Genomic DNA, 22331 nt, shown 5'->3' on the forward strand with positions numbered 1-22331 from the left:
CCGACAAAAAGCTAACAATGCCTATTGCTTTTATCATTACCTAGTAATAGCAAATGTGATTTGTTTTTTAGAAACTTCAAACTATTTCAGGATTGTGATAACACCCGCAAAGTGCTTAGCACAGTGCTGACTTCTTATAAAGTGTTCAGTAACCTGGGTGAATTGATACTTAAAACTTTGAGAAAGCAATTTGTAAGGTAAAGCATAATCATAGGAAAGACTAAGAGAACTATGTTGGATGTGAAAGTTTAAAGAAATAGTGGTGGCTCAGTCAGTGAAGTATCAGCTCTTGATTTTGGTTCATGGGTGATCTCACAGTTCTTGAGTTCGAGGCCCACCTCGGGATCCGTGCTAAGAGCACGGAGCCTGTTTGGAACTCTCAGTCCCTCTCTCTGCCCCTCCCCTGCTCATGCTCTCTCTCTTTCTCTCTCTCTCTCTCTCTCTCTCTCAAAATAAATAAATAAAAGTAAAAAAAAGAATCAGTGAAAGTTTTGGAAGTAATGGGGCACATGTGCTGTGTGATGAAAATAATTATGACTGTATATTATTGGTTGAAAAAAGATAAAATGCTATAAAAAGGTGCAGTAATGAAAAGACAATGATCAACAAGTGGGACAGAGAATTGACTTTTTGATTAAGAGGAGGAGTAACTAAGAAGAATGGAAACATTTGATGAATTTACAAATGTGGGCAACTAAAGCCTTAAGCAAATAGCTTCAGGGTCTAATATTGCAATCACAATGGTGTTGAGTGCTCAGCTTGTGTGATGGCTGTTGTGACATCTTTAGAGGTTGGGGAGAGCAGGACAAACATGAGAAATGGCTGTTAGAAAACCAAAAGGAACATATAGACAGAGTAGAAATAGGATTACTCTTTCCCAGGCTGCCCCATTTATCCTCTGATTGCGCTCATTCTGTTTGAACACTTCTGTAAACGCCTGTTTTTAATATCGTAGGGAATGTTGCCTCAGACTACAAAGGAGGAAGCGAACATATTTCTGTTCTTTATAATTACAGACTCGAGGGGAAGGGCACCAAAAATCATTAAGACTTGAAAATTAGTGCAAGTATGCTCTGTGTTTATGCTGGAACAACTGAAAAGCAGACTGCAAAGATACCATGAAATGGGGGGGGGGAGTTTGAAAACATAAAGCAATTGAATTGAGATGTCTTTTAAAGGAACCAGGGATTGAATGGCTCTCAATCTGCCTTAAGACTTGAGAATTTATTATTCAAAATCTCTTCCAGATAAATGTGAGGAATGATGGACTATTAGTGTTCATGGAATTTCACGTAATTGATACTATGCTAGTTTAGAAGGTAGATTTCAATGTCTTGTTAAGCAGAGTTTCTATTTAGAACCCCAAAGGTTTGGGGCGCCTGGGTGGCTCAGTCAGTTAAGCATCCGACTTGGGCTCAGGTCACGATCTCACAGTTCGTGAGTTCGAGCCCCGCGTCGGGCTCTGTGCTGACAGCTCAGAGCCTGGAGCCTATTTCAGATTCTGTGTCTCCCTCTCTCTGACCCTCCCCCATTCATGCTCTTTCTCTCTCTGTCTCAAAAATAAATAAACGTTAAAAAAAATTTTAAATGCAACCCCAAAGGTTTGTGTCTGTAATAGAGATAGGTTTAGAAGCTTAGTATTTGTTGGTGATGGTCTAGTGGTGATAGTGGCCTTTTGTTTTTTTTAACAATGATGTGTTTGGATTTTGTGCAAAATGGGCATGGCCCTTTAAATTATTTTGCCCTTTTATCTTCTCTGCTGAAAAAAAAAAACAACCGCCTATTTCCGTAATCAAAGATTCAAATGAGAAGACAGAAGTTCAAATATGAACTGTGTTCTGACATGTTCACATGTAGCTGACAAACACCGAAGCCTATTGGGTCACCAGAGCAGAGGGTACGTAGAGCCCAGAAGAATCTATTCCATTTGCCCACTGGGGCTCACCTCTTCTGTTTGGATCGGACTCCAGTGCCAGCAGAAGCTCACCGCACTAACACAGGTATCACCAACTCTTATCTATAGCTGTTGCTCTCAGCACATCTCACTGTTACTAGGGCCACTTGATTGTGTATAGAGATTACAAAGAATAGAATTTTTTTTAATTTTATATTTGAGAGAGAGAGAGAGAGAGAGAGCAGGGGAGGAACAGAGAGGGAGACACAGAATCTGAAGCAGACTCCAGGCTCCAAGCTGTCAGCACAGAGCCAGACACAGGGCTCAAACTCATGAACCGTGAGATCATGACCTGAGCCGAAGACCGATGCTTAACTGACTGAGCCACCCAGGCGCCCCACGAAGAATAGAAATTTTAAAAAGCAGTCCAGTAAATCTAGCCTTGCAGCACACGAGCCAACCAGTTCAGATTTTACAATTGCTTTTCAAGGGGAGTATCTCCGGTAATTTTTCATGGTTTACCATCGAATACAACTATAGTTTTCCAGGCAAATATTTCAATTTATCTCTTGGATTAACCACGTGAGTTAATGGAGCAAAAGAGCACATCGATGAAGGTAGGATATGAATAACTAATTATTTAATCAATGTTTCTCTCTTTCATATCCACATCTTGTCTTTGCTTATTTATGTGATAGGGCTTCCACATTCTGATATACTCCAGACTTGGCAAACATATGTAAAGCATTATAAATACTTTTCTCTGTGATCATAAGTTTTTGGGAGAAGTTATCACGTTGGAAATTATTAAATGTCATCAACTGAATACTATGAACATACAGACACCTATATATATCTAATTATATTATAAAAGATAACAACGAAGCATAATTCTCTGAAAAATTAAAATACGTAAAAAGTGTTTAATTTGATGGTACGCTGGCAAACCGGTCATGATAAGAAATGTTAAGGTTTTTATGGAATCAGGAGTTTAGTTCATATAAATTTCTTTGTTTGATTTTAAAATACTTGAAACAGGAGTGCCTGGGTGGCTCAGTTGGTTAAGCCTCCGGCTTCAGCTCAGGTTCGTGGGTTTGAGCCCCACATCGGGCTCTGTGCTAACAGCTCAGTGCCTGGAGCCTGCTTTGGATTTTGTCTCCCTCTCTCTCTGTCCCTCCCTCGCTTGCACTCCGTCTCTCTTTCCAAAATAAATAGACATAAAAAAAAATACTTGAAACAAATTCATTAATTCTTCAAAAATTTGCAAGGAGAACTGGTTGCTTTTAGCTTATGCTTTCAAATATTATGGAAATAACACAACACACCCACTGGATGACGACTAAACCAAATTGTCCTAATTGTAGGGCATTCATTTCCAACATCACATTACAAGAGGTGACAATAAGCCTTTAGGAGACTGCTGGAAGTGAATTGCCTTTGAGCCATAAAACAGAAAGAGTAAAGATAAATTGAAAAAAATACATATCAGGAAAGATCATGAGGGAGAAGTTTTAAAATAACCTATTATGTAACATTATCTTTACAATACAAATGATGCATACAAATTTTCTGTGTATTATTCTGGGTAGGAACAATTTTTAAGTGTAGTGTAAATATTTCAAGGATTGTGACAGTGTTGATCTTTTAAAATTAATTTAACACCACATTTGGAAAATTACAAGTGGCAAGCAAAATGACAATTACCTAAGCATCTAAAGATAGATGCAAATAAATAAATAAATAAATATGAACAAAGAGAGATGCTGATAAGTGATAAAAAAAATAATCTGAGGCAAAAAGCTTTCTTGGAAGAAAATTGCAAAGGTAAAATCATGCATTAGCAGTTAAATGGCACGAAACACTAATTTCAGTGGTCTATAGAAAACCCATGGGCAGAACCTCAAAACTTACTTTAAAAAAAAAACTGCCAATTTTTGTGTCTTTTAGAATTGTATCCTAAAATTTCTCAGAGATGAATGAAACACATACAACATATATGGATATCAAACATCCTCCTAAGAAGCAGATGCCAAAAAAAAGTGAGTATTTTTCCCCAATCCTTACTGAATTCTTTTTTTTTTAATATAAATCCTTTTGGATTTTTAAAAAATTTTTTTAAAGTTTATATTTATTTTGAGAGAGACAGAGACAATGGGAGCGAAGGAGGGATACAGAAAGGGAGAGAGAGAATCCCGAGCAGAATCCACACCGTCATTGTTGAGTCCAACGTGGGGCTCGAACTCACAAAACTGTGAGAGTATGACCTGAGTTGAAACTGAGAGTTGGGTGCTCAACCGACTGAGCCACCCAGTCCCCCCGCCTTACTGAATTCTGATATTATTTTCTGTTCCTTGTTAAGCATTTCTTCTAAAGAAGTCCATTATAATTTAGCATATGACACATTATGTCTACCTTATTTTCAAGATTCTGTCATTTAAAAGACTTACCTGATGGACTTTACCTCGTAAGCAGAAAACAATTCCATCGATCTCCTTTATTTGGGAAACACCCTATCCTGCCAACACTCTTCATGCATTCATAACTTACATGCTTTCTCAGAAATAATAAGAATATGAAGTGGTGACCACATCCCAGTTTACTCAAAAGTGAAAACTTACACTTCAAGTTCCAATCAGACAAAGGTAATGAGAATGGAATCTTCTATAGAAAAAGGTAAAGTGCCCGTAGAGGACCTAGCTTCCCATTGCTTAGCCTATGTGTATGTGATTCAAGTAACATAAAACAAAAACCACTGTGCCAAGAGTCAGCTTACCCACTTTCACAAGATTGCTTCAACTGTGTCTTATACTCTAAAGAAAAAGCCGTGTTGAAAAACCGATACCCGTGGTTAGTATATTCCAGAGAATTAAAGTCATGTGGGTGCCATAGCCATACATTCATTACTGAGGCAAGGATGGAAATTATTTCTTTTCAGTTTGGAAACATCTGAATCTCCTGATGTCACTACTGACTCATTCTATGATGTTTCAAGAAATAACACTTGATTAACATTATTTGATTCACGTCTCTGATTATAGTTTCTTCTTTTTTTAATGTTTATTTATTTTTGAGAGGGAGAGAGAGAGAGAGAGAGAGCAAGCAGGGGAGGGGCAGAGAGAGAGGGAGACACAGAATCCGAGGCAGGCTCCAGGCTTCAGGAGCCCCACGTACGGCTGTAACTCACAAACTGTAAGATCATGACTTGAGTTGAAGCCGGAGGCTTAACAAACTAAGCCACCCAGGCGCCCCTACGATTTCTTCTACGTAATGGCAATGGTTGTTCCTAATGATGAGAACAGTAGTGAGACTCCAGTGAGGAAACTGCGGATGTTTATGTATGTATGAAAACATATGATATTACAAACTAATAAATATCTTCTGATTGTGGGTCAATAAAAGGGATTTCTACTTTTATGTATGAAAGTGATATATTTTAGAAGCATTTTTACATTTTTAAAACAAGTGTATAGATCTAATATTCCACTCTGAATCCCTAAACCATTGAGATAAATCAGGGGATTTTTTTTAATAAAGTGAGAATAAGTGACTTCCCTAAGAAATACTTGGTAACAGAGTAGGGACGAGAACCCAGACGTGTTACTCTTGGTTCACAATTGTTTCCGACTGATCAATGTTCTCCTCAACTTATAATTCCCAGTTTGAGGACGTTCAAGAGTTAGGGCCTTGAATTTACGGGAAAGTCTCCCTCAAAATCCTGGTCTTTAATTCAGTCTTTTTTTTATGCTGACCTCCTCAGTGTCTCACTTTCTCTCTGGCCAGGGCCTTCAGTGCCATTCGTCTGGTGTCTCGCTGTAGTGATTCTTGGAATCCTCTGTTTCCTTCTCCTTGTAACAACTGCAGTCTTGGGATCCATTGGTAAGTTAATCAGGATCTGTGCCCTGAACCGAATATCTCCTGCTTTAAGAATTACTATTTCTTTTACAGAATTTTTTAAATATTCATTTATTTTGAGAGAGAGAGAGAGAGCGCGCGCGTGCAGAGGAGGGGCAGAGTGAGAGAGAGGGAGAGAGAGAATCCCAAGCAGGCTCTGTGCTCTGAGCACAGATCCTGAAGTGGGGCTCGATCCCACAAACTATGAGATCATGACCTGAGCCAATATCTAGAGTCAGACACTCAACTGACTGAACCACTAGCCATTCCTAACAATACCCCAGGAATTACTATTTTTACTGCTTTTCTTCTTCTGGGGGTTCCATAGCTATGATCTCTAGTTCTACCCAGGAAATCGTTCTACCTTCACCACTAATGTAACTACTTGGCCATTTACAAAATTCCTCAGAAGCTTCTGATGTATCCTTTACTCTTTTTAGTTTTTTTTCTGTCGTCGTTGTTGTTGTTTTAATTTTATTTAAATCCAAGTTAGTTAACACATAGTGTAATAATGGTTTCAGGAGTAGAATTTAGTGATTCATCTCGTATGTATAAATAACACCCAGTGCTCATCCCAACAAGTGCCCGCCTTCATGCCCATCACCCATTTAGCCCATCCCCCCACTCAACACCTGCCCAGCAACCCTCAGTTTGGTCTTTGTATTTACAAGTCTCTTATAGTTTGTCTCCCTCTCTGTTTTCACCTTATTTTTCTTTCCCTTCCCCTATGTTCATCTGTTTTGTTTCTTAAATTCCACATATGAGTGAAATCTTATGGTATTTATCTTTCTCTGCCTGACTGATTTCACCGAGCGTCCTACATTGTAGTTCATCCACATTGTTGTAAATGGCAAGATATCATTCTTTTTGATGGCTGAGTAATATTCCATTGTATATATACACTGCCTCTCCTTTACCCATGTGTCAGTCAGTGGACATTTGGAGTCCTTCCATGACGTAGGTATTGTTGATAGTATTGCTATAAACTTTGGAGTACATGTGCACCTTTGAATCAGCATTTTTGTATCCTTTGGATAAATAGCTAATAGTACAATTGCTGGGTCGTAGGGTAGTTCTATTTTTAATTTTTTGAAGAACCTCCATACTGTTCTCCAGAGTGGCTGCTCCAGTTTGCATTCCCACCAGCAGTGTAAAAGTGATCCTCTTTCTCTGCATCCTTGCCAACATCTGTTGTTGCCTGAGTTGTTAATGTAAGCCATTCTGACAGGTGAGGTGGTATCTCATTGTGGTTTTGATTTGTATTTCCCTGATGATGAGTGATATGGAGCATCTTTTCATGTGTCTGTAGGCCATCTGGATGTCTTCTTTGGAAAAGTGTCTGTTCATGTCTCTCGTCCATTTCTTCACTGGATTATTTGCTTTTTGAGTGTTGAATTTGATAAGTTCTTTATAGATTTTGGATACTAACCCTTTATCTGACATGTCATTTGCAAATATCTTCTCCCATTCCGTCACTTGCCTTTTTGTTTTGCTGATTGTTTCCTTTGCTGTGCAGAAGCTTTTTATTTTGATGAGGTCCCAATAGTTCATTTTTGCTTTTGTTCCCCTTGCATCTGGAATAATGTCTAATAAGAAGTTCCTGTGGCTGAGGTCAAAGAGGTTGCTGCCTGTTTTCTCCTCTAGGATTTTGATGGTCTCCTGTCTTACATTTAAGTCTTATATTGATTTTGAGTTTATTTTTGTGTATGGTGTAAGAAAAGTGGTCCAGGTTCATTTTTCTGCACGTCACTGTCCAGTTTTCCCAACACAATTTGCTGAAGAGACTGCCTTTTTTCCATCAGATATTCTTTCCTGCTTGGTCGAAGATTAGTTGACCATACATTTGTGGGTCCATTTCTGGTCCTATTTTGTTCCATTGATCTGAGTGTCTGTTCTTGTGCCAGTACCATACTGTCTTGATGACTATTAAAGCTTTGTCATACAGCATCAAATCATTTTGAACACCTAGGAAACTGATTTGAGGATTAATGAATGCAACAATCTGAGTAATTAGAGCCAGAGAACTTGGCAGGTATGTGGTGCAGAGAGGTGAACTGGAGGAGTGAAAAGCCATGGAGCCAAGGATAAGGAGCCATTTTCAAGGAGAGAGGACAGAGAGAGAGAAAGAGAAAGGGAGAGAATGCAGCACATCAGGATCATGCAAGAAAAGCACTCCTCCCAAAAGTAGTTGGAGAGAAAGAGAGAGTGAGTGAAAGGGTGAAAACACTTGTAGGGGACTGTCCCCCCAAACCACTGACAGGGAGAAAGGAGAGGGTTTCAATACTGCCAGGATCCTATAAACAGTGGAGTATAAGTCTGAAGTCTTGAGCTCAGTGCCTGGCAGTGTCTGATGAGGAAGTAGGACAAATCCCTAGGAGCAGGCAGCACTATCTGAGGGATCCATGTTCCACAGGGGGAAAAGTGGTTCCTCTGATTGGAGTGCATTTGGTAGAGGCCATGCGGTCTTCCTACAGGCAAAAGTCCAAGCAGACCCTGTGGAGAGTAGCCGCATTTACTGATATTGGAACAAAGACACTGGAGGGCAGCAAAACCCAGTGTGGGCTGAGTGTTGTGATTTGCCATAAACTCTGGGACTCTGCCACTGTGTGATCACGGGAGCATTTTTCTGGGATGAGCCGGTGCCCGGCCATCGCTTGGTGAGACACTCCCCCAGAGAGTTGGCTTGGGTCCAAGCCACAGGGGTCTCTGAAGTTCAGGGTTTTGAAACACAGCCCCCTCTGAGATAAAACTCTGGAGGGAGGTGCTGGCTGGCAGGCAGACAACTTGGACGTGAACAGGATAGACGCAAGGATCAGACAGAGGCCTGAGTCAAAGGGGAGGTGTGCTTGATTGCAGGTCGGTGAGGGCATGTGGTTCCTGCACCAGAGATTATGAAGCTTGGTGAAGCCATTTTCACTTCTAGTGAAATGGTGCGCACACAGATGGACCCCAGTAAGTAAAGCAGAGCCACCAAGTGGAGAACTGAGTCATAACACCAAGCCCTGCCCACCTGTGCCCTTTAGGCACATCCCCCAGAAGACCAGCAAAAATCCCTTCCACCTGCTTATAGTCTACAAACTACAATGTGCTGCAGTTTTAGTTCTGGAAACTGAACTAGGGGAAATGGGACATGACTTCAATCGAGTGGTCATTCTGTTTACTGGTTCATTTATCTGCTCATTTTCTTTGTTTCTGTTTTTGTTTACACTGTTTTCTTTTTTATTTGTTTTTTTTTTTCCTTTCTCTTTCTTGGATACAGAAAGAGGAAATTCTTTATTTTTATTTTATTTTTTTAATTGACTTTTATTTTTTTATTTTATTCTATTTTATCATTTAATTTTTTAATTTATTTGACTTATATTTTCTTTCTCTTTTTCTCTATTCTATATAGCCTTCTTCAATGAGCAGACCAAAGCATACCTAGGAACTAGCCTCCTTCATTTGCTTTTGTGTGTGTGTTTTGTTCTTACTTTTTCAATTTTAATTTTTTATTTTTTTTATTTTCATCCTCCAAAATGACAAGATGGAGGAACTCACCGCAAAAGAAAGGACAGGAAGAAATGATGGCCAGGGATTTAATCAACACAGATATAAGTAGGATGTCTGAACTAGAATTTGAAACCACGATTATAAGAATACTAGCTGGGTTGACAAAAGCATAGAAGACACCAGAAAATCCCTTTCTGTGTTGATAAAAGAATTAAAATCTAGCCAGGCCAAAAGTAAAAATGCTCTAAGCTTTACTCTTAAAGCCTGGATCGCATTCAGGATGTTTCCAGGGAAGGTTGCCTTTGAGGTTTCATTTATGATCAATCGTGCTGGGTGTAGAGAAAATTTCTCTCTCCTCTATGACACCTCCTCTCGATGAACTCTCCAGTCCTGTTGGCTTTACCTCCATGTCTCCGGTTGGCAGCTCAAATTTACTTTTTAAATTGTTTATTCTCATAAATGTTTCATACAATCAATACATGTCTTCTGTACTATTCCAGTCGCCGTCTAATTAACTCTGAAGTCAATAGACTTTCAAATTCCTGCTGAAACTGCCAAATAAATTCAGATCATGTCATCCAAGTGCCAAGAAACCATTAGCAGTTTTTTTACTCACTCCTGATTTATGTTAAAATTTCCTTCCTTACTTACCTTTGTTTCCACGAATCATAATCTTATTTCAACCAAATAATTAAAAAAAATTTTTTAACGTTTATTCATTTTTGAGAGACAGAGAGAGACAGAGCATGAGCGGGGAAGGGGCGGAGAGAGAGGGAGACACAGAATCGGAAGCAGACCGCAGGCTCTGAGCTGTCAGCACAGAGCCTGATGCGGGACTCGAATTCACGAACTGCAAGATCATGACCTGAGCCGAAGTCATCTGCTCAACCGACTGAGCCACCCAGGCGCCCCTCAACCAAATAATTTTAAGCTTTACAGTTCATAGCTCAAGTGCCAAAGACTCTCGCTGCTCTTATCAAGATTTAGTTCATTTTCTTAAATAAATATTTAACACAAGTTTCAAAGACTTTAAGTGGTTGATTTTTTTAAAGGTATATTTATTTTTGAGAAAGGGACAGAGTATAAGCGGGGAGAAGCAGAGAGAGAAGGAGACGCAGAATCCAAAGCAGGCTCTAGGCTCTGAGCTGTCAGCATAGAGCCTGACACAGGGCTCGAACCCATGGTCCACGAGATCACTACCTGAGCCAAAGTCAGACACTTAACCAAGTAAGCCACCCAGGCACCCCAAGTGGTTGATTTTTTTAATGATTGTTTTCATTCATTACGGTTGTTCTGCTAAGGAGCAGTCCCACGGAACTAGTCATGCCACCATTCTGGCAGAAACACTCCTCTATGTGTATTTTTAATGTACTCTTTAGAAGTTTTGAAAACCTCTATATTCCTTAGACACAACCCCTTTCATGACAACTTACACATAATGGATGCTTATCTAGTATCTTCTGGATTGAAATAGACATCCAAACAATCTCACACAAATACAGCAAAGAGAGAAGGGTGAAGAACAAAGAAAGAAGAGTGAAAAACAACCTCAGCATGATTCAACTGATATAATCAGAGTGCCTCACAATATCATGATGCAAGTTTTTTATTCCTTATTCATTAATGAACACCTAGAAGAATTTCCAAGCTACATTTTTTTTCCACTTTTTTCTTTCTTCAAGCTCTGAGAGATGAGTTTCATGCCAACGTTATTTTTATTTTATTGTTTTTTCACAAATTCAGTTTAGTAAATACATCATAGTATGATCATTTTAAAATGTAGTGCATAGACGGGGCACCTGGGTGGCTCAGTCGGACTTCGGCTCAGGTCATGATCTCACAGTCTGAGTTCGAGCCCCACGTCGGGCTCTGTGCTGACAGCTCAGAGCCTGGAGCCTGCTTCAGATTCTGTGTCTCCCTCTCTCTCTGCCTGTCCCCTGCTCATGCTCTGTCTCTCTCTCTGTCAAAAATAAAAATAAACATTAAAAAAAATTTTTTTTAAATGTAGTGCATAGGGGTACCTGAGTGGCTCAAATCAGTTAATCATTCAACTCTTGATTTCGGCTCCGGTCCTCATCTCACAGTTCATTACATTGAGCCCCACATCAGGCTCTGCACACTGGCAGCATGGAGGCTGCATGGGAGTCTCTCTCTCCCTCTCTCTATGGCCCTCCCCCACTCACATGCACCGGCACTTCTCTCTCAAAATAAATAAATACACATTTTTTAAAAATAAAATAAGTAAAATATAGTGCATGCATCCTTAACTTGAAACGATTTGAAGATCAATGGATATAATTTATTTTTTACTAGTTATAGGTTACTTGAAATTCATTGTGGTGAAAAATATAGGACTCCATTTATGGTGGTGGTATTAATTTTTCCTTTAAAGTAAATTTACTTAAGTTGAAAAATAGTTAACACAAAATACTGTTTATATAATTATATGAAGTGAGTAAAAATATAGCAAAAATTTTCATGTAGCATATAAATGACTGGGGTTTGTAACAAATACAAAACACTAATTCAAATGAATGCAGGTGCCCCTATATTTATGTTTATTTATTTTTTTGAGAGAGAGGGAGACACAGAATCCAAAGCAGGCTCCTGGCTCTGAGCTGTCAGTACAGAGCCTGACACAAGACCAGAACTCATGAACCATGAGATCATGACCTGAGCCGAAGTCAGGTGCTTAACCAACTGAGGCACCCAGCTGTGCCTACCCCTATATTTATAAGAGCAGTATTATTAGCAATAACCAAGAAATGGAAACAGCTCAGGTATCCATCAACTGAGGAATGGATAAAGAAAAGATAGTATACACACACACACACACACACACACACACACAAGGAAATATTATCTAGCCGTTAAAAATAATGAACCCTTGGGGCACCTGGGTGGCTCGGTCCGTTGGGCGTCTGACTCTGGCTCAGGTCATGATCTCCCGGTTTGTGGGTTCGAGCCCCACGTCGAGCTCTGTGCTGACAGCTTGGAGCCTGGAGGCTGCTTCAGATTCTGTGTCTCCCTCTCTCTCTCTCTGCCTCTCCCCCACTTGTGCTCTGTCTCTCTCTCAAAAATAAATTTTAAAAAATGTAAAACAAAAAAAAATAATGAACCCTTATAATTTGCAATGACATAGAAGAGCCTAGAGAGTATAATGTTCAGAGAAAGGCAAGTACCATATGGCTCCACTGATATGTGGAATTAAAGAAACAAAACAAATGAACGAACAGAAGAAAAAAGAGATGAACAAAAAGACCCTTAAATAAAAAAGAACAAGCTGGTGGTTTCCAGAGAAGATGTGGGTTGGGAGATGGGTCAAATAGATAAAAAAAAGACTTAGAGTAACTTATCTTGATGAGCACTGATTAATGTATAGTTGTTGAATTATTATATTGTGCATCTGAGACTAAAGTAACACTGTATGTTAATTACACTTCAATAAAAAAAGAAAAGAAATGAACGATTGGGTTTAAAAAGCAGTTCTTAATAAGAGTTTGAGTTTTAAAAGGAGTATTTTTTATTTTAAAAATAATTTATATACTTTTTGAAATATATTTATTTCTCCTTAAAAATAAGTAAAATGTGTAAGCATTAAACTGTTCTCTTTAAAAGACACGTTCTAGGGGCGCCTGGGTGTCTCCAGTCGGTTGAGCATCTGACTTAGGCTCAGGTCATGATCTCACAGTTTGTGGGTTCAAGCCCCACATCGGGTTTTGCGCTGACAGTGCAGAGACTGATTCAGATTCTCGGTCTTTCTCTCTGCCTCTCCCTCACTCACATGCGCACATGCACTCTGTCTCTCAAAAATAAAAATAAACATTAAAAATAAATAAATAAATGATAAAAATAAAAGACGTTCTGATATATGTTAATTTAAAAATATATTCCATTTTACATATGCACACCATATTTTTATCCATTCATCTGTCAGTGGACACTGAGGTTGATTCCATTTCTCAGCTACTGTAAATAATTCTGCTATAAACATAAGGGTGCATATATCTTTCTGAATTAGTGTTTTCATTTTCTTTGGATAAATATACAGTATTTGAATTACTGGAATGTATGGTATTTCTATTGTTTATCTCTTGAGGAGCCTACTGTTTTCCACAGTAATTTACCAATTTCCATTCCCTGCAACAGTGCATAAGAATTCCCCTGAATGTTATTCAGCCATAAAAGAGAAAAAGATCTTGCCTTTCATGACAGTACAGTTGGACCTAGAGGGTATTATGCTAAGTGGAATAGACCGGTCGGAGAAAAACAAATACCAAATGATTTCACTTATATGTGGAATTTTTTAAAGAAGTACACACAACCAAAAAACAGAAACAGACCCATAAATACAGAGAACAAACTCACGGTTCCCAAAGGGGAAGATGGTAGGTGGAGAGCAAAATGGGTGAAGAGGAGTGGAAGGTACAGGCTTCCAGTTATGGAGTAAGTCACGGGGATGAAAGGTGTAACATAAAGAATGTTGTTAGTGGTATCATATTAGCTTTGCAAAGTGCCAGATGGTAACTACACTTGTGTAAACATAGCATAATGGATAGAATTGTCAACACCTGAAAACGTGAAATTATGTGTCGACAATATTTCAATAACAGTTTTAAAAAATTTAAAAAAATTTAAAAAATTAAAATGTAAGCATTCATCATGAATATTTTTAAAGGTTCTAGTAGAAAACCACCCTTTGCATACCGCAGTAAGTGGGACATGTAGGGCTAACCACAACCAAAAATATTATTGAACAAAATTAATAAATTCATCAAGGTACTTTTATCACGTGGCCAGGACCAACATTCTATGTTGTTACAAATATCGAAGAATTCATATAATCAAGTATTACAAACAGTTTGTGTAGCACTGTAAACAATCAAATATTGCTTTTATCCTTTTATAATCAAAACACAAAAATAATAAAAACTAAACCACATAACCGTTCAGGGAAGTTTTTATCATAGTAGCATAGCAAGGATATTCCTTAGATAGAATCAGAAGTGAACTGTTCAGAAAATGTTTCTGTATGAGAAACATTGAGCTGTATAAGAACTTTTGAGTTCAAAGTGACTAACAGCCAAGTATGGAGTTAGTAATGTTATAGTTGTAGGATTGCAGCATAAGAAAATTTGGGAAAGAAATTGTGCCTCTGAATTATTCTTCATGATTCCCATATCTTTGCACTTGTACTCATCCTTTACTTAGCAATCAAGTGATGTTTTAAAATCTGATTATTTGGCTTTCCTTTTAACTGGCTCTCAAAAGCTAAACAACCCCCATATCAATGACACTCAAGGAGTAACAAGTTCTGGGGTAGTGAAGCAGTCGTTATAACAATTAAGGCCATTAACATAACTGGCAGAATATTGAACATTACTGATATTTCGCAAGTGAATTGTGGAACTTAAAAACATTTAGACTGCCGTTCTTATATTAATAACTTAACGTCCATATAAGGGGTTTTTTATGATGCGCTTTCTGTTTTCCTTTACAGCCTTATACCCCTAAAATCCCTTATACACAGCATGTCTTCTGGATGTACTGACTAATTGAACCAAGTTAATGCATCATTTTGTCACCATTTGTCTACTTTAGAAAATTGAGTGCACAGATCTAGAATTTTATTGTCTACCTTTTTCACTCTACTATCTCTGCATGATCCATAGACAAAAAGCAACTTTAAGATGAACACTAATATGTGAGGTCTGGCTGACCTGTCACACTATTCTAGAACCTACCTTTAGCCAGTCAACCCTTTTCTGAATTCTAAGAGTAGCTCGCCATTACCTTTGCTCTATCACCCACCATATAAAGTCCTCTAATCTCATACTATCTCCATTATAGTGAGTGAGTTCCTTGAAGGCAGAAACTTTTCATTTCTCACTGTTGCTGTTGTTCTCACTTATCACGGTGTGGGAAGATGTCTTGTCATCCATTAATGTATTTTCACTAAATGAGGTGTAAGTCTGTAAATCATATGCAGAGAAGAGTTGCCAAAAAAAAAGCACAGTAATAAGAATGGTCCTTAGTCCTGAACGTTAACTAACATATTAAAATTATAATGTTGTCTTTTATTCAGTCCCATATGGTTTCCCTCAAGCTAATGATATAAAATAAAGTTTTCCAGGGTCATACGACAAATGAAACGCAGAAGCTTCCACTGGACAATAGGACCCAGCAAGACGAGTCCACATTTAAAAACACGACTATCATAGAGTTTCCACTTAACACAGGTATGAATCTGAATGGATTGAAGAATAAGACCAACAGGTTTCTTCTCTATTTCCCTCAATCTTCTTCTTTTCTGCCCACTTAGATTTTCTCACAGATTAAACGAACTAGAGCCCCATTTTCAATCTTATTCAACTGAAAAAACTCAGTCTTTCCCAGAGCTTAGATTTTTCAGTATGTACTATATCACCATCTCTCAAAATGGTATTTTTTTTCTACAAAAAAAAACCCTGTAGATCTCCCTTACCATATTCTCTGATCATTATCACACCCCTTAATACTGGTACGTAGTCAGGTACTATGTTACTATGAGCTTTGTACCTACAGATTTTCCTTGTCTGAAAAATACAGAGAGGTTACTTTCCACTGTGAAGTCCTTTTGGCAGCGGTTGTGAGGGAAAATGCCAATCTTTTTAGAAGGTTTTCCTAGAGATTTTTGGATGTTTGTAAGATATGTGACCCTCTTCCCAAGTCATGGCTCTTTTCAGAAAGCAGAAATAAAGCCCATCAGTCTCATAGAATAAATGTTCCTAGAATAACTAGGACTCAGCCCCAGGGTGCCTATGAGGGTACTTACCGAGTGGTCTCCGGGCGATATCTTTTGTTTTCAAGGACACAAGAGGAACATATGTAAAACTCAATGGTCATGTTGTGGAGATAAATGTTACCATTTTTCACGTGATTTCACCACTTTTCAAGACAGTAAGAATATCTGCAAGAATATGGGCGCCACACTTGTTAAGATAGAAGATGAAGAAGAACTGGTGATGTATATGTTCTGTTTTCTACCCCACACTGTATTTGTCTAGCCCTTAGTTGTAGGTAGGTTAAATCTTAGCGCTCAATAATATTCGAGTGATTTGAAGAGTTTACAGTCATCAGCTAACTCGGATCCAGACAGTGGTCATGTTAAAGTGAGACATACCAATTGAAATGAGGTTAAAAGTTCATGTAACTCAACTGATTCATCCACAGTTAGAATTTCCACAGTATAGCAAATGTAAAGTCACACATGAAGCAATGAGAAAATATTTATCTTTGGGGCGCCTGGGTGGCTCAGTCGGTTAAGCATCCGACTCTTGATTTCTCTCAGGTCATGATCTCACAGTTAGTGAGTTGAAGCCCTGCATCAGGCTCTGTGCTGCAGGTGGGGAGCCTGCTTGGGATTCTCTGTCTCCTTCTTTCTCTGCCCCTCCCCCACTCATGCTCTGTGTGTGTGTGTGTGTGTCTAAAAATTAATAAATAAACTTTAAAAACAGAAATTATTTACCTTTAAAGGATATTACTTTATCACAGATAACTCTATATCCCATACCAACAATTTCATAGAAATTTATTTTCAGCCTCTCTGAGAAAAATCATTATACCTCTAACAAAATCAAGAAATATAGCATTGTCACTGAGCTTGATGTAAAAGAAAACCTCTATATAAATTTAAAATTGAAGGGGCGCCTGGGTGGCGCAGTCGGTTAAGCGTCCGACTTCAGCCAGGTCACGATCTCGCGGTCCATGAGTTTGAGCCCCGCGTCAGGCTCCGGCCTGATGGCTCGGAGCCTGGAGCCTGTTTCCGATTCTGTGTCTCCCTCTCTCTCTGCCCCTCCCCCGTTCATGCTCTGTCTCTCTCTGTCCCAAAAATAAATAAAAAGCGTTGAAAAAAAAATTTTTTAAATTGAAGATCATTTCATTCCAACTCATATTACATTAACTCATATTAGCTTCCAAAAAACCAAACTAAATGTTTCATAATCCTTATCATTATGCCTTGCTTTGAATATTGAAATGATTTACTATTATTTCTACCAAAGAGCTAATATATATTAACATTCTAAGTTAAGGGTAATCATTTAATATCCTCTCAAATATAGATTGACTATAAAAATCACTCGGTTTTTGGTACTAGTCCAACTGTCCATATACTTGGCTTTCAACTGCTCTAAAACAGCTATAAAAATATAAAGAACTTGAAAATCATCAACAAAACCAAGCAAATATGGAATCCAGAAAGAAGACATTTGTAGAGTCTGAATTAATCTCCTTTGTACTCCAATACAAAATTGCATGTATGGTAAGGGTGTTTACTAGATTTACTGTGATCATTTCTTAATACAAGCAAATAGTGAATCATTGTGTTGTACACTTGAAACTAATATAATCTTATATGTCCATTATAGCTCAGATTTAAAAAAAGAAAATTATAATTGTAATATTAATAGGATAAATTTTTATTTTTATTTTATGTTTTTATGTTTATTTTTGAGAGAGAGACAGCGTGAGCAAGGGAAGGGCAGAAGGAGAGGGAGACACAGAATCCAAAGCAGGGTTCAGACTCCGAGGTGTCAGCACAAAGCCTGACACGGAGCTTGAACTCATGAACTGTGAGATCATGACCTGAGCCAAAGTCAGCCACCCAACCGGCTGAGCCACCCAGACACACCAATAGGATAAATTTTTAAATCCTAATTTGATTACAGAGATGGTAAAGAATTTATGTAAAAATATAATATATTGAAAAGATGTTAGAGTGATAAAAGAGTGAATGTGAAATCTGTTCAGCATAAATTAATAAGCACATTAAGTGACAAAATACATTATCATCTTCTTAGATGAGAACTATAGAATATACATGAATAGTGACCACATTTTCACAATTATATAACTATACTCATCCTAACCAGAATTATTATAGAAGCACTGGAAAACATGTGAGATGTGTTAGCCTGTGTAACTCTGGCTTTAACTATGAGTGTGTATTCCGTAACTGAGTACATCTTCAGCCTTTCCATAGGCTTACAGAAATTTCAGAACGTTGTAAAAGATGTATTCATTAATCCTCTCTTGACTTACCCACAGGTGATGCATCTGTTGACAAAAGAAATCTCAACTTGGGGTTCACAGTTATACAGAGGGTCCAAGTATGAGTTTCAGGATCTAGAAACTGTATCTTTCCTACAGGTTCTCTTCATTGAGAATTAATGCCATATATACGCAAACCCTGAAATTGATGCCAAAGCTTTGTATTTAGATGCACACATCTCTGGGTAGAGTGACTAAGCTTTCATCATCTTCCCAAAGGAGTAGAAGACAAACAGAAAAATAAAAACGGAGGGTGAAAATTAAAGCAGAATGGAGAAAAATAGAAAGTACGGCCAGAAACCCTCAATTTAACCCCCTTTCACTTGTTGTCTTGTGTGACTAAATCAACTAGAGCGTCAGTCTCCTCACTTGGAAAAGGTGGAGAGTAGGCAATGAAACTGGCTGTCATGGTAACTACACCTGGAGTGAGCAGAGCATAACGTGTGGAAAGTTGAACTGCTATACTTACTGTACCCTTTAAATCAATAATTGTGTGTCGACTGTTTTCAAATAAATAAAAAAGAAATGAGTGACCTATTATAACCCCCCTGTGAAAGACTGCATTTTCCTTACAATACAATTAGGAAGATCAAGGAAGACAATACATGTGCAAATGCTTTGTAAAAATTAAAGTACAAGGTGAATATCGATTATTTAATACTTACTAAGTAGTTTCCAGCCAGCTATAGAAATGCTCGTCTGATGGGGTAAGGACTCCTTCCTCAAGATGCCCATTTTGCAAGAAATAAAATGTGGTGCTTGTGTAACAAAAATATAAGACAACATTGGTAAAAAAAAAAAAAATGCCATATCTATCACACCTGCACTCCAAGGTAAAAATCAGACTTTGTTCAGAACTCATCTTTTAGCTACAGGAATAAGTTATGAAAAGAAATTAAAAAATAAACATAGTGAAGAGAAGAGAGTCTTCTTTCATGCCTCGGTATTTAATAAAATATCAATAACTGAGATTTCATTATTTTACAATTTAAATGGAATCGGGATGAAGTTAATTTTCTGTTTTATGTTATGCACTACAATAAAATAATAATAATAACAGGATTGTTACTTATATTCAGGAACATAAAAAGATTTTGGTCATAAAATATGTTCCTTTTATTACAGAACTTCATTCGAAGTCAGATGCACTTGTACACTTGGATTGGGCTCTCCCGTAAAGGAACCAGCATGTCATGGAAATGGGAAGATAACTCATATCCCTTTCTCCAAGTGTAAGTTTCTAGAATAGATACTAACTAGTAGGTTCTATAATCACAGATGTGCATTTACATTTCTGAAAGTATATAGGAAAAACATGCACACATAAATATATAGGCATACATACATACACACATATATGTGTACTCACACACACACAGAGATCTCACACACACACACACACACACACACACACACACACACTTCCAAAGGACTTATGTTCAGGCAATGAGTATGTGGAGAGAGAGAGAGGCTTTCCAACTTTATGCTTTCTTCTTTATCAGTTACTCTGGGATAGCCTAGGGTGTAAAAGGACGGTTTCTACAAGGAAAGAAAAGACACATCACCTTAATTTTGGACCAATATTTTCTATTTTGTCTACATCCGCGTATATTTCACATCATTTATATGTTCCTATTTCAGGATAAGTGACTGGAAAGAGACAAAAGGTGGAAACTGTGCAAGTATGACAAAAATGAGGATGATTGCTTCTGACTGTTACAAACTCCTGCCCTTTACTTGTGAGAAGAGAATTCCCTGTGTGGCTACCTCATGATAGGAACAATAACAAAAGACAAGGACGATATTTTTTCTTGTAAAGAACCAGACTTCTTAAAGTCCTAGAGTCTTCCTCTCTCATTTCAGAATGTCTCTGCTTTTTTATGGCCTGTACCAATATGCCAGCCTCTGGCAGAGATGATGCTGGAATATTGGGTGCACCAGCGTGAGCGACATCAGACCCCTCACCTCTGCCCTTTCACGTGGAGACAGCCACGTTACGAGCACAGGTTGGTGGAGTAAGAGAGTATCAGCTTTCCTGATGAGGATTAAGAAGGAAACTTCTCCATACTGTTTCTACAACTCACACGGATTTAGGAAGGAATCCCGCAAACTTCGGTCACCATCATGCACGTTTTGTCTGGAAATCAATGCCACCAGTCATTACAAAGATTATTCTCTATGAATGCATATGCATTTCTATTTGATTCCTTCCTTTTCAAGAGGAAGACTGTGTTGTATCCTAGAAAGCAATAGGATCTCGAATCAGATTTGAGTCTCAGTTAGCTATGTGCCCTCTGGCAACTTGAAACTTCTGGGTCATAATTTCCTCATCAGTGGGTAACTACAAACTGCATTTGCAAAGTGGCTGTACCATTTTGCATTCCTATCAGCAGGGTATGAAATTCCATTTGTTTGAATCCCTCCAACGTTTAATGCTGCCAGTTTTTAAAACCAGTTTCGTAAGGGTACAGCATAATTAAGTGTGGTTTTAATTTGTATTTTTCTAATGAATAGCCATATTTTCATGTGTTTTTTTGTTAATCATGTATCTTTTGTGGTAAAGTATTGATTCAAATTTTTGCCTACTGTTATTTCATTGTTTTCTTGTTGATGAGTAATGAAAGTTCATTATATGTTTGATACTGATATTTTATCAGACATGTGTTTTATGAATATTGTTTGCAGTCTCTCATTCTTATCTTTTATTCTCTTAACATTGTCCTTAGAAGTTTTAGAAGAAAAGAAGGGCAGAGTTTTAGTTTGATAAAGTGTAATCATTTTTTTTTGAGTCATGACTTCTGAGGGGTTTTTGGTCCTATGAAAATTTCAATTTACCTGAAGTTGAATTTTTTTCTCCTATGTGGTCTCTAAAAGCTGTAAGTTTACAGTGAATTGGACACTCTACTTCAAATTAATTTTTGTATATGACATGTTTCCTTTCTTTAAACTTTTGCATATAAATGTCTAATTATTCTAGTATCACTTGTTGAAAACAGCGTTCTCCTACTGAAATATCATTGGCGTTTTTGTCAAAAATCAATCAACCATTTATTTGTGAATCTATTTCAAAACTCTCTATCCTGTTCCATTGATCTGAGTATCTATCTTCTTTCATCAATATCATTTTTTTCTTAAGTAGGGGTCCATGTCAACGTGGAGCCCAATGTGGGACTTGAACTCACGACCCTGAGATAAAACCTAGACTGAAATCAGGAGTCAGACACTTAACCCACTGAGCCACCCAGGTGCCCTACCAATATCTTGATTATTGTGTCTTTGTAGAAGTCTTCAAGTATGGTAATATGAGTTCTCCTACTTTGTCCTTTCTCAAATTTTTTTTAATATATGAAATTTATTGTCAAATTGGTTTCCATACAACACCCAGTGCTCATCCCAAAAGGTGCCCTCTTCAATGCCCATCACCTACCCTCGCCTCCCTCCCACCCCCCATCAACCCTCAGTTTGTTCTCAGTTTTTAAGAGTCTCTTATGCTTTGGCTCTCTCCCACTCTACCCTCTTTTTTTTTTTTTACTTCCCCTCCCCCACGGGTTTCTGTTAAGTTTCTCAGGATCCAGACAAGAGTGAAAACATATGGTATCTGTCTTTCTCTTTGACGTTAAAAAAAAAAAAAAGGTCAGTTAGTGGCCATAATTTTATTATAATTCCAATACCCAGTTAAAGGAATCTTGGCTCCTTGTAGAAATGGTTGCTTTTAAGTGAGGGGTAGGAATATACAATATGAGCCTGGAGCATGTGTACTACTAGAAAATAGGGGAGTACTTCAAAGAACGGGGTGTGTCAAAGGGATCCAGAGACCAGACGAATGAATTCCCAATGGCTAAAGCAACTGCAATTTAAGCAACAAAATAAATAAAGTACTATTGGACTATAAACCAAAATATAAAACAAATATCCATCAGTCCATAACAGTATAAAAGAATTGATCAAATAAATACATGGGGGCAAT

The 22331-nt window shown here is 37.9% G+C and overlaps 1 protein-coding gene across 1 annotated transcript; it reads left to right on the top strand.

Moving 5' to 3' along the window:
* Positions 1–1892: 1892 nt before the first annotated feature.
* LOC124502286 (C-type lectin domain family 1 member B-like) lies at positions 1893–20941 on the top strand. Its single transcript, XM_047066880.1, has 7 exons — positions 1893–2000; positions 3842–3933; positions 5675–5770; positions 15400–15513; positions 16124–16275; positions 19490–19596; positions 20006–20941. The coding sequence occupies exons 2-7, from the start codon at positions 3867–3869 to the stop codon at positions 20136–20138; spliced, it is 669 nt and encodes a 222-aa protein (XP_046922836.1). The 5' UTR covers positions 1893–2000; positions 3842–3866; the 3' UTR covers positions 20139–20941.
* The last annotated feature ends 1390 nt before the right edge of the window (positions 20942–22331 follow it).

This window comes from Lynx rufus, unplaced genomic scaffold (assembly GCF_022079265.1).
Source record: "Lynx rufus isolate CCGP_SWC_20201006 ecotype Redwood Valley unplaced genomic scaffold, mLynRuf1.p SCAF_7, whole genome shotgun sequence".
NCBI classification, from domain to species: Eukaryota; Metazoa; Chordata; class Mammalia; order Carnivora; family Felidae; genus Lynx; species Lynx rufus.